Source organism: Geotrypetes seraphini, chromosome 8 (assembly GCF_902459505.1).
Source record: "Geotrypetes seraphini chromosome 8, aGeoSer1.1, whole genome shotgun sequence".
Lineage (NCBI taxonomy): Eukaryota > Metazoa > Chordata > Amphibia > Gymnophiona > Dermophiidae > Geotrypetes > Geotrypetes seraphini.
The window spans coordinates 142,246,574-142,260,051 of record NC_047091.1 but is presented as its reverse complement, the minus strand read 5'-3'; the positions used below and the strand labels follow the sequence as shown (position 1 = coordinate 142,260,051).

Genomic DNA, 13,478 nt, shown 5'->3' with positions numbered 1-13,478 from the left:
TACTGTAGTTTAAATAGAAAGAAAAGATAGGAGGTTTACACTTACTTTTGTTCTTTATCCATCCCACAGTTTCCCCTCCACCGCTACATCCAACATTTCTTCCTCTCATCTCTCTCTTCCCCATGCATCTGTACCTCAAGCCTCTTCCACTACCATGTCCAATACCTCTCTCCATTTTCCCTTGTGCACCATCTCTTTCCTTCTCACTCAAGATACCCATGCCCAACTATTCTCCCTTTCCATGCCCTCCCTACATGAAGAATCATCCTTTAGTCTATAGGTTATACATGTATTCACACCCAGACCAAGGCTACAAGAACACATGTATATGTATCAAAAAGCTAAAGAATTATAATTTCTTACCCAAAATTCTGATATGTGAAGGAAGATTATCATTAATTTTTTCCACAATGTTATCTATCAGCCAGACCTTCAGTGACACAATCTGGCCAGCTGCGGAAACCCCCTGTACAAATACACAAAGATACACAACACTCAGAAATTTTCATCACAAGTATTATGCAAACAGATGAAGTCTAGGGACAGGATGTGCTGGGTGACGTGGAGACAGTGATAAAATGGGGTTCGGTATGGAGGAAGGGGAGGAGAGACAGGAGGTGACATTCTATCATGCTTCAGCAGACTGAGGCACCAGATCGAAACCCAAGAAAAAGCAGAAGAAACGAACCAGGCACCAAAACACTCAAGCCCCAATAGGGATAGGAGGAAGGGACCAGCTAAACATCTCTCCTCTCCCTTTGGAGATATCGCCCACACGGTTGTTATTGGCCCCTCCCACCCTTCTTCAGGCCTCTTTATTCAGCCATTTCATGACAGTTAGGGAGGATGAATCGGGCACTGAAGCCCCAGCATGGAGAGGAGCAAGGGACTGGCTAAACATCCCTCCTCTCCCCACCAGAGCCACTGACCAAGCAGCCGTTCTTGGCCCCTACCATCCATCTTCAGGCATCTTCATTCGGCCCTTTTCTGGCAGGCAGGGAGCACAAGCCGGGCACCAATGCACCCAAGTCCCAGCAGGGAGAGGAGAAAGAGACCAGATAAACATCCCTCCTCTCCCCACTGGATCCACTGATCACATGGCCGGCCTCTCCCCTCCATCTTCAGACCTCTTCATTCGGCTCTTTTAAGGTCTGCTCGACAGGTGGGCCAGTATTGCCAGTGGGCCCTCGCCGAAGGGCCCTTTGTGTGGACCAAGCAGAAAAGAAAGACCGTGAGTAAATTCACTCTAAATAAGAAGGCTCTTTGTTCACCGTAACCAACAACCTCAGAATGTACCAATACAGCTCCCGGCATAACTTGCTACAACCTAATGCTAGACAGGTACTGCTCTTTAAAATGTAATGCTATATTAACAGAAAGCACTAAACCTCCCACTCCTCCTCCACCACTGCATACCATGCGAGCCGCTCTGTCTCTCCAACCAACATTCCCCCCTCCGCCACTTGTCAGCAAAATGGGAGTGGCGGAGAGTATTTTTGCTTCTTCGCTACATCACCCTCCTCCCCGACATCAAGAGTGACGACGTCTGGCCTATTCCAGCAGATACACTCCCTGGAGACTCACCATTGGAACCCAATTCACTACCATGATATTGGCCAACAACAATCAAATGCAGGAAACGACAGAGGGGATACAACTCTAAAAAGGGCAGCAAGGGCGGTGGGAAGTGACATCACCAGCCGGAATAGTCAGTGGTGAGTGAAGCTCTGCATGCCTCCCTGACTTATTACACCGTTAAGCTGATAAAACCAGGCAATCGGGCCAAAAATAGATGTAACTGGTGGCAGAAGGCAGCCTGGTGGGATCAGTATAAACAGATGTCAGTATCTTGGCACGAAACCCTGCAAGAGTTTGCTTTTGTTCCTAGCAGCCAGGAGCGTGCCAAGATGGTGGCCCAAGAGACACAGCGAGCAGAGCCAGACCTTGGTGAAAACCTTGCAGTGAGTTTAGCCCTGGCTCCCAAGCTTGACCCAATGGAAGAGGTCCGGGTGATGTTACATGAGATCCAAGCCGATATTAAAACTGTACAGGAAGAACTTTCCACTTTAGCGGCCGATCTCAGAGGCGAGATATTAGAACTGGGGCAGCGTGTAAGTGACAGAGAAGAACAGCATGTGGCATTGTTAGACTCACGAACGAAGGACTTGGCAACCCAGCACACTTATGTTCTTGATAAACTAGAAGACCTTGAAATAGAAGTCAACATTCAAATCTTCAGATATGTGGAGTTCCAGAGCTTGCTGATTATACGAATTGCTCCCAAAAGGTACAAGTGATTGCGAGTCTCCTACTTTCTGATGCGACAACCACAGTGCCTCTGGACTCTATTCAGCTTGAGCATGCTCACCAAAAGCTGGCTGCTCCGTGTGGGAATAAGCCCCTCAATATAATTGCATGTTTTGCAGATTATAAAACTAAATAATCTGTTATGCGGACAGCAAGGAGCCTGCAATGGGACATTTACAAAATTGAAGTCTACAAAGATCGGTCCTCATTGAAAATAGTTAGAAGCCTACTATCCCTGGTATATGAGCCCTATAAACTTTCTCGTATATATGGGACACCAAATGATTCATGATGGCGGGGATGTGGCCAGTGTACATATTTATGCCAAATTTGGTGGGAATGCCCCTTCCTGTGGAGTTATTAGCATAAGGTAGATCAACTCAGTGAGTATTATAGAGAACCACTTCCTGGTGTTGCCTGAATGTTGTTTGTTAAACGCGGCCCCTCCGAGATAGGCATGAACAGCGGATGGCTGCATTGCTATTTACAGTCGCGTGGATTGCTCTGGCACACTGCTGATGATCGGCTAAAATGCCAGCAGTTACCACTCTGTGTAGAAAGCTGAACCATATACACTTAATGTGTAAACTTACAGTGATTAAAAAGAACACACTACCGGCTTATCACAAAGTCTGGGATGGTTATCTCACTTGGAAAGCGGGACATGAAGCTCGCATTGTATAACTTAGTTATTTTTGTTACCTCCAATCTCTCTTCATGTACTCTATTTCTCTTGAGGGGAGGGAAGGGAGGGGGATTGTATTATATGGGAAATGATACTGTTGCAATTGTTTAATTTGAAAATGCAATAGAAATAATTTCAAAAAGGGCAGCAAGAGTAGGCTGCTCAGACAAATTCAGCTTATTATTGCAGAGTGCAGACGCACACCGCAAGGCTGTCCCTGTGCCTATGTTAATATCTGATCCATAAAGGAAAAAATAAAAAATAAAATCAACCTTGGTTAAAGATTGGCTCACATCTGAATATCCTGTTCCAGACAGAAATTTGGCTTCCATCCCCAGATGACCCTCTAATCAGAGAATTTTGCCCCCCAGGATACAGGAAGGTCTCCTTATACAGGCAACTCAAGAGAGGAGGAGAGCTAGCCACTGAGATCAAGAACTCCGTTAAATTCACAATCCTCTACTCCAGGGGTAGGGAACTCCGGTCCTCGAGAGCCATATTCCAGTCGGGTTTTCAGGATTTCCCCAATGAATATGCATTGAAAGCAGTGCATGCACATAGATCTCATGCATATTCATTGGGGAAATCCTGAAAACCCAAATGGAAAATGGCTCTCGAGGACCGGAGTTCCCTACCCCTGCTGTACTCCAAGCAAAAGGACAACTGGAAATTCTATCACACTAAAGCAACACCACCACCCTGAAAGACACCCCCACTCACAAAGCATCCTCTTTTAAGTCCCAACAAGACTTCTCAGACTTTGTGCTTAGGACCTCACTCTCCTCCCCTTGTCTTCTACTAGGAGACATTAACCTACACCTAGAACTCACTCACACACAGTCAAGGACTTCTTCAATTTTCTACAGTCCCTCGGGTATTCCATCCCCCCACCTTCACCCACTCACCAAAAAGGACACCATTTAGACCTCATTACCACCATGAAGTCGACGCAATATGCCCCAGTACAGCTCTGCAAGACGGGGCTTGGTCTCTCTCACTTTGGTCAGACCTTTTCATGTTCCGGTTTAACCTACTTTGGCAGGAAGCCAAACAACACGTTCCCAAGACAATAAAAACCTATATAACCAGAAAATATATTTAAGCATCCTCCTTCTGGTTCAAATTCAAATACTTTGAAGAGTCCTCAGACCCGCTAGACTTCTAAACTATCTGGGACAAAATTAGAACTGACGTCTTTGATACACTTGCCCCCAAATCCCTGCAAAAAAGACAGATCCGTGAGTCTGACAAATGGTTTGAGGAAGATCTCCGAGACCTAAAACACACAGTCCTCTGCCTGGAGAGGATATGGTGCAAAGATCAAATCCAGGTCAACAAAGGACACTAGCGTGAACAAGTACACAAATATAAACAAATGCTCAAAGAAAAGAAAAGCCTACTACTCCCAGTTGGTGAGTGACCACTTCATCAACACCAAGGATCTCTTCAGAATAAACTAAACTAAACTAAACCTTGGGTTTATATACCGCACCATCTCCACGAATGCGGAGCTCGGCACGGTTTACAGGAAGAAAGATGAGAGAGGAACTACAGTGGAGAGATTAAAGAGTTAGGTGTAAAGGGGGAAGGTGAGAGGCCTAAGAGGGGGGAAGTGTTACAGAATAGTGTCTAAACACCACCAAACTAGTCTTAGCTCCCAGAAAATAACCCCCATCCAGTCAACAAAGTTGCTGATTACGTCTGTTCAAAGATCCAGTCTCTCCACAATAAGCTCAGCCCCCCACCCCCCCAACACACCCGAGAACTAGCTATGTGCAATCTCTCCTCAAAACCATACTGCAGACAATCTGGGAAACGTTTGCCCTTCTGTTTCAGAAACTCTAGTGGGAATCATCCATTTGTGTATTTGGTGTAGACACCTGCCCACCTGAGATCATTAGACTCGCTCTCCCAATTTCAGGGATAACTTTTCAACTGGACTCAAACAATGCTTAACAATGGCATATTCCCAGAGAACAAAGGGCATATCATGATAGCACCCATTACCAAGAACAAGGAACCAATTTCCTCTGTCTCTTAACTCCAGCTGGTCTTCGTAAAGAAGGGAGGAGGGGGGCAAGGGAAGTACAGGGGAGGGTCGTCAGGGGCATGAGGGCGGCTTCAGGAGTGAGCATCCCTCCTTCTGCTGGGGGGGGGGGAAGAGAGATTTGCTTAATGGCAGGTAAGAATGGAAAACCCTCCCGCTGCCAGAAGGTGTTGTGGGAGGATTGCTTGATGGCGGCAAAATTTTCTGGCATGTCTTGAGCTGTCCTAGCCTTACTTTCCTATCAATGCCTGAGCCGATCAGCACTCAGGCACTGATCAGTAGGACAGCTCAGAGCTGCTGGAAACTTTTGCTCGCAAATGTAGGACAGCGAGGTTAGGGAATCACCCATTGATAATAGAGAATCACCCAGAGTGCTCATTTAAATATTAATGACCTTGTTGTAATAAATTTGTATGGCAGAGTTGGAGACTGCTAGGAAGCTCAGAAAAGGCCACGGCAAGCTGTTTTGATAATCTGCCACTAAAATACATTAACAGATATGTTTCAGAAACTCTGGTGGGAATCATCCATTTGTGTATTTGGCGTAGACACCTGCCTACCTGAGATTATTAGACTCGCTCTTCCAACTTCAGGGCTAACTTTTCAACTGGACTCAAACTCCAGCTGGTCTTCGTAAACAAGGGAGGAGGGGGCAAGGGAAGCACATGGGAGGATCGTCAGGGGTATCATGGCGGCTGCAGGAGGGAGTGGGCATCCCTACTGCTGCCAGGAAGGGTGGGTGGGGGAGAAGAGATATTTGCCAGGAGGTGTCGGGGGAGGATTGCTTGAAGGCGGCAAAATTTTCCTACAGATCTGAGCTGTCCTAGCCTTACTTTCCTGTCAATGTCAGGCACTGACCAGTAGGACAGCTCAGACCTGTTGGAAACTTTTGCTCGCAAATGTAGGACAGCGAGATTAGGGAATCATCTTGTGATACTAGAGAATCACACGGAGTGCTCATTTAAATATTAATAACCTTGTTGTAATAAATTTGTATGGCAGAGTCGGAGACTGCTAGGAAGCTCAGAAAAGACCACGGTAAGCTGTTTTGATAATTTACCACTAAAATACATGAACGGTAAACCGGCTGGAACCGGTTTAGCAACCACGTTAACGTTTTGAGAATTTTCCCCTGAGCGTTTTAAGATCTTTGCAAGATTTTAGAATATCAATTCCACATTTAAATAGATGCAAATTGGCATCAACTAGAAATAAAGCTTTTTTCTGCTTGGTTCCTTCCTTGTGGAATGGTCTACCTCTTTGAGAAGATAAATAAATTTTAAGAAATTTAAGGTTTTAAGACTATTTTTTTTATCAGCATTTAATATGGAGGTGCGAGATGGTATGAGAGTGTATTAGCGAGTCTGTGAGATGCAGTCGTCATAGTTGGAAGGAGAAATATTTTATTTGAGTATGAATGATAACTAGGATCTCATTTTACTAAGCTGCAATAGCGTTTTTATCGCGCGCAGAATTTTCGCACGCGCTAAACCTGCGCTACAAGGCTAAAACTAGCTGGCATTAGCTTCTAGCAGGGCAATTCTGTGCGAGCTAAAACCGCTATTTCAGCTTAGTAAAAGGAACCCTAGGCTTTCCTGTCTATAAATTGAATACTTGGTTATTAATGATGAGTTGTTTTTTTACAACGTAAACTGCTTTTGTTCTGAATTATGTAAAGCGGTATAACAAATTTTTTAATAAACATAAATGTGACTATTCTGTGCTTAGGTGGAAGCATCAGCACCAGGTAACCATAGTTCAGCAAAGAGAAATGAAGCACCACCTCACCTTGTCTGTCCGGGAACATCTCTGAAAAGACAATTTTTTCTTGTCTTCACTGTGATTCTCCGGAATACATCCAGACTGAACAAGAGCATGAATCAAGTCATCTTCGATAGTCTTGAACTGAGAGGACCCCAAATTTCTCTGGGAAAGGAAAACATAACCATCGTGGTTAAGTGTTAATCACTATATATAGTTAAGATTTAATTAACCACCTTTATGGAAAGATTTGCCCAAGGGCATACACAACAGGTTTATGAGGTGCTGGGACATCAGGGCATGGCCCTTTTCCTTGGTTTCTGTGCCCAAATGCAGCTCTTTGATAGCATCAGGTTTTTCACGATGGCAGAGAACAAATAGTTGATTCTTACAATGAACTCTTGTTCTCAAAATTTCAGGCCTCAATAAATTAGTCTAACAGAGAAAGCTGTTGCTTATTAAGTATATAAAGTTTGTTATAGGAAAAGGATGCCATGAATATATATTTTTTTAAAGGGAAACTCCACAGAAGATGGTTCTTGCCAAGGATGAGAGTTTCACACTAAATATTTTATAACTAGTGTTTTAGCCCGTTACATTAACGGGTGCTAGAGTAGATGTCTGTCTGTTTTGTTTTAATTTGTCTCTCTCCTTGGACGCTGTCTGTCTGTCATTCTTTCTGTCTGTGTCTCTCCCTGGCCCCCTGTCTCTCTATCTTTATTTCTAACTCTATCCTCTTCCCTCAATCCTGCATGTGCCCTTTTTTCTTTCTCCTCTCCACTTCCTTCCAACGTCTGCTCCCCCTGTCCCCCACACTTCCATTCAGTGTCTGTCTCCCTCTCTCTACCCCTTCCATCTACTGTTCACCCTCTGTCTTGCCCCTTCCATTCACTGCTCTCTCTTCTCTTTCCATCCAGAATCCGCCCTCTCTCTCTCTCTGTTCCATATGGCATCTCCTCCTTCCTTTCCCCTTTCCTTTTCCCTTGGTCTGGCATACCTTCCTCCTTCTCTCCATGCCCTGCCATGTCTTCTTCCCTCCAAGCCATTCTCTCCCCCACTGCTCCCTTTCCTCCTTGAACTTCATCAGGCAGCAGCAGCATTCACAATTCATTGCTTTTGCTGGCTTCAGGTCTTCCTCTCTGGCGGATCCTTAGGCAGGACCCGCCAGAGAGGAAGGCCTGAAGCCGGCAACAGCAGCAAATTGTAAACGCTGCTGCTGCCTGAAGCACCCGAGGCAGACACTTCTCTACCCTCCCAGCCCAACCCCCGGTGACTCTCTTATATCTCCCTCCCATGCGACATGACCTTAACAAACCTCCCTCCAGCGTTGGCAGCCGCAGCATGCTAAACAGGCTGCTTCGCAGCTTTCTCCTGCAGTTGAGTCCCTCTGTCGCGTCATTGATGACGTCACCAGCAGGAGACTCACCGGCAGGAGAAAGCCGCGAAGCAGCCTGTTTAGCATGCTGCGGCTGCCAACGCTGGAGGGAGGTTTGTGCCAGTATGTGGCTGTGAGTTTGGGCGATTTCAGGCCTCCTATGACCCCCATCTTTGTAGAGCAGGGAATCCAGCGCTGGCGGCGAGACCTACCGGTGAGTGTAGGTAGGTGTAAGGCTGGGGACTCGCGCATGCGCACTCCTGCGGCCACAGACCAACCGATCATGGAAGCACGCAGATAGGAGTGCACATGTGCGGCTAGGGTTTTATTATAGAGGATGCCAAAACAAGCATATATCATCAAGCCTACACTCATATTTTTATACCTTCTATATGATTGTGGTTTTAATTGTATTATAAGAAGACATGTATTTCTGTAGGGTTTTTAAAAAATTTCTTATTTTTTTCTTGTAATCCCTTAAATCTAATAGCATGCTGAGGTTGCAAGTTCAAAAAACCCACACCGCTCCTTGTGACCATGGGCAAGTCACTTAATCTGCCACTTGCCCCAGGTACATTAGAAAGATTGTGAGCCCACCAGGACAGAGAGGGAAAAATGCTTGCACACTTGAATAAAATTCATGTAAACCATTCTGAGCTCCCTTGGGAGACTGGTATAGAAAACTGAATAAATAAATGTAATTGCACAGTGGCTTTGAATAGCTGGCATACTGTGGGGTCTTTCCCCTGATCCAGGGCCACCTGATCCAAGGCCACCTTTCTCATGCAAAGAAATGGACTGTCAGAGAAACTTCATCCTAGAACAAAAGTAGCATGGAATTGTAATTTACATCCTCCTAGTCCAGGGAGCGATCTTCGAGAGCCAGAGCCAGGTCAGATTTTCAGTATATCCATAATAAATATGCATGAGATAGATTTGCATTTCAAGGAGGCAGTGCATGCAAATCCATCTTATACATATTCATTGTGGATATCTTGAAAACCTGATCTGGCTCGGGCTCTCGAGGACTGGAAATGCCTACCCCTGTCCTAGTCTATAAACATACTGAACCCCGAGGTCCAGGACTGTGTCCTCCTCTGATCAGGGCACTTGTCGAGGGGAGTTCACCTGCGTCACTGCCACTGGTGTAATGCAAACAGATGCAGAGGACCCTTGGCAGCTCAACTAGGCATTCCACATAAGGCTAAAAAAATCTGATAAGAAGCCTTGTACTGCTAGTCCTCCTGGGCTCTGCAGTACTCACGCAACTGCGCTTGGCCAAACCATCTTCAGAGGGGACTGGGAATGTACTTCCAGCGGATCCCCAGTCCTGAAGGACTTGGAAGAGGCTGTGCCCAACGCTCCCACCACTCCCAAGTGCACTCATGGGACATGGACGCACCCTGGCTGGTTATCCAGTGCAAATCTGGCATGATAGAGGGGTAAGAAGGCCTGAGGAGTCCATCCCTGTAGATTTTCAGAAAAATTGAGTTGAGGCAGATGGAGGCTTCAGAAAAAAAGATTGTTTAAAATCTAAGGTGGTCGCCTCTAGTAAAATCAGGCCAAAAACCCCACTTGGAGACGTCCCTGGAAGTGAAAAAATACAGAGAAAGGATTTTTAGAGGTTGGGGACCTAACTGAAGGGGCAGGAGCAGCTCCCTTTGAAGCAGGTAAGAGTTGAAAACATGATGGACAATTTCTGCAACTTGTGAAATGACACACAGTATCCTTTCAGGACCACTAGACACACTGCACTAGAACAAGGATTACTTTCTACATACTTGCATTCCATAATAGCCTTTCCCAACATAGGATAGCAACAGGACCACTTTCTTTCTAGGGTACTTCTTGTGCATTTCATAGACATCATACTTGTCCCTCTTAAACCGTTTGGCGCTGTGTTCATTTTCACCATCATCACTCCTGGGTTGCTTTGCAGAATCAACAATTAATTCCTTTCCTGAAAATGAGGTATCCATCTGTCCCACTTTCCGCCATTTACCACCGGCTAAAAATAAACACACAGAAATAAGCAGTCTTGCAATAAGTTTACTCAACTTTAAATTGCTTGCTACAATTGGATTTAGGTTTGCCTGTCTGAAAGTTACAGAATATGTTTAGACACATGTTTAGAAAGTTATTGAACAGAAAAATTTAGGGGTTCAAATGCTGCACAACAGCTGCATGGAAATCTCCAGGATTTAGGCTCCCCACCTCCATTACCTGCAAGATAACTTATCGAAATTAGCCTCAAAGCATGATTCTGTCATGTACCCCCACCCCCTCAGAGATCTACCCTGGTTTATTTGGTTATAGCCCCCCCTTTAACAAGATGGGTTACAATACCACATTCACAATAAAATATTACAAAACAGCCATATATAAATTTCATCAACATATTGGACAAATACAGCAAATGAAGTGCTCAGCACCCATACTTCATGTCGCAAAACAAAAGCTTCTTAAAAAGTCACATCCTTTTGCCTTCTTTTTATTTAAATTCTTTATTTATTCTATTTTAATGGACCATATAGCACATATATGCATTAAAAAACTAGATTGAAAAATTTGGAACTGCAAGCTTCAATTTGGGTTAAAGATAGTGGGAATTTGCATTTTAAGAATGAAATGTTGGAGAATGTAACTAAAAGATGTAATCTTAGGATTATAAATTTCCCAAAAGTTTTTTCTATTTCAGCACAAGAAATGTTCAAACGCTACCTGAATGAGATTTTGAAAGTACCAGAGGCTTCATATCCACTCCTCTCAAAAATTTACTATGCCTGGAAGAATAAAATCTCAAGTTGCTAACCAGCAGAACTTATCTGCGGATAGCCTTAATTTAACTAATTTCCTAGAGAGGTCTGATAATGATGCCCAAGTTCCAGCTACTCTCTTAATTCAGTTTGCCATAGATTCTGATAGGGAATGGTTACTTAAACTGTTCTTTAATATAGAGATGTTTCTTTTATCCTTTATAATAAAACCCTAGCTGCGCATGCGCACTCCTACTTGCGTGTTCCATTTTCCCTGATCCGTGAGATGTAGGTCTGTGGCTGCAGGAGTGCGCATGCGCAAGTCCCCAGCCCCTACCTACACTCGCAGGACTGGCCACCAGCGCTGGACTCCCTGCTCTCCACACGATCGGTAAGACTCACTTACTCCCTTGCCGCCCTCCCCCTTCCCTTCCCGCGATCCGACCGGCTCACTTAGTCCCTTCCCGCCCCCCCTTCCCGTGATCCGACAGGCTCACTTAGTCCCTTCCCGCCCCCCCTTCCCTTCCCGTGGTCCCGACTCCAAACCTGCGACTCCAGCAGCATCTGCAGCACTCTACACACACTTCTTCGAGGCCTTCTACTGCCCTGATTTACTCTGGCACATCCCTGATGACACCATCAGAGACGCGGCAGAGCAAATCAGGGCAGTAGAAGGTCCCGAAGCAGCGTGTGTAGAGTGCTGCAGACGCTGCTGGAGTCGGGACCACGGGAAGGAAAGGGGGGGCGGCAAAAGGGACTAAGGGAGCTGGCCAGACCGCGGGAAGGGAAAAGGGGGATAGGGGAAATGCTGCTGCTGCACAGGGAAGTAGTGTGGGGGGAGGGAATGCTGCTGTGGCTGCTGCACAGGGAAGTGGGGGGGAGAGAAATGCTGCTGCATAGGAGGCAGGGAGAGATTCAGACAGATAGATAGAAAGAAAGACAGACAGTAGGAGGAAGGAGACAGAAAGAAAAGAAGAAAGACACAGGGGCAGGGAGAGACACAGAAAGACAGACAGACAAAGGGGGCCAGGGAGAGAGACAGACAGAAAGAAAGATAGCGGGAGGGAGAGAGAGACAGAAATAAGGAAAGACAGACAGACATATATTCTAGCACCCGTTAATGTAACGGGCTAAAATACTAGTGTCGTATAAAGTAAGAATGTATCCTGATGTATCTAAACCTACCCAGAAAAGAAGAAAACAATTTCTTGAGACCACAGGTATTGCGGTTAGGAGCAATCTTCATTTTACGATACCCATGTAAATGTGTATTGGTATATAAAAGGTAATAGATATGTATTTTATGAGCCGCAGCAATTATCTAAATTTATTTCCACACAATCTATACCTGCTTCATGAGATTTGTACTCCAGTTAATCTGCTCAATTAAAATTGCTCAGAGGCTTTCAAGCGCCATCTTTATTTTCCTAATCTTGTCCTTGATAGTAAAAATTTAGTCAGGTCCGTCCCTCTTATTGTGGACTAACTAACTTTGGAATGTATTATTTTATCTGTAATTATTAAGCAGGAATGTTTTGATTTTTGCAATTAGCAATATTTCTGTTTCCCATAGTATTTTTCTTTTTGACTTGTTTTATTGTCATATCTTGAAATTAAAATAAATAATTACAAAGAAACACCCCCACACCGTCTTTCAATTATTAACCCCCCCTTCCTCCTCTTACAAAACTCCTACACCTCTTTATTCATCCCTAAACCCCAACAGAGCTCCATTTGGGTGAATCTCTTCATATAGGTGGTTAATAAATCCCAATAAATAAATAAATTTATTTATCCTCCCTCAGAAACTGACACGCCCCAGCACCCCAACATCCCTGCTCCTAAGGTTTCCCTACCATGCTCCAAACACAGTGATGAAAGCCAGAGTATAACTATCCGAATCAAAGAGGATGGGTGTCACAGGGCAGCAGGAAAGGAAGAGAACCCCCTGGTACCGATTACACTCTCCCCAAGTTAAGAAGACAACCCAAGGTACTCACGTTCTCCCACTGCCAGGAACCACCACCTCCGAACACGTGGGAATTGCAGAAACCACCCAAGAGGAACAAACCTCCTCAGATTCACGCGGGGTGGCCGGAATATAATTTTTTTCAGAGCTGACCAAAATCTGTACATTCTAAAGTTGCCAACTGGCTGGTTTAAGTTATCCTATTTTTATACGGCTGGACCACAGCAGGAAAAGAAGAGAACCCCAGGTACCAGCTACAGCTCTCTCTGCAGGAAGAACCTTCTCAGAACACACACGGGGAAACACAGAAACCACTATGGCGGCCCAAGAGGGACAAACTTCGTTAGGTCCACGCGGGGTGGCCGGAGTATAATTTTTTTTCTAGAGTTAGTCAACCTAAATCTGTACATTCTAAATGTCAACTGGCTGGTTTTGAGTTAAATTATCCTGCTTTTAAACGGCCATACTGTCTGCCGACAGACCCTTATAACCGGAAAGAACGCCGGGGTTTTATTGTTCCTCTCCCCCCCTTCTGGATGGATCCTGCTGGTGTGTTTTCCCACCCCCCCAACCCAACC

At 45.1% G+C, this 13,478-nt stretch overlaps 1 protein-coding gene across 5 annotated transcripts in view; it reads right to left on the bottom strand.

The window, feature by feature from the left end:
* LOC117364745 (tRNA pseudouridine synthase A-like) overlaps nucleotides 1–13,478 on the bottom strand; it is a 70,186-nt gene that overhangs the window by 56,558 nt on the left and 150 nt on the right. Inside the window, exons 1-4 of one of the 5 annotated variants that reach the window (XM_033954300.1) lie at nucleotides 12,932–13,438; nucleotides 9,957–10,183; nucleotides 6,828–6,965; nucleotides 364–466 (exon numbers count right to left, since the gene is read on the bottom strand). In XM_033954300.1, the coding sequence (XP_033810191.1) occupies nucleotides 364–466; nucleotides 6,828–6,965; nucleotides 9,957–10,183; nucleotides 12,932–13,067 (604 nt within the window). In that variant the 5' untranslated portion in view covers nucleotides 13,068–13,438. The other 4 variants (XM_033954301.1, XM_033954299.1, XM_033954304.1 and 1 more) reach the window with 4 other exon arrangements.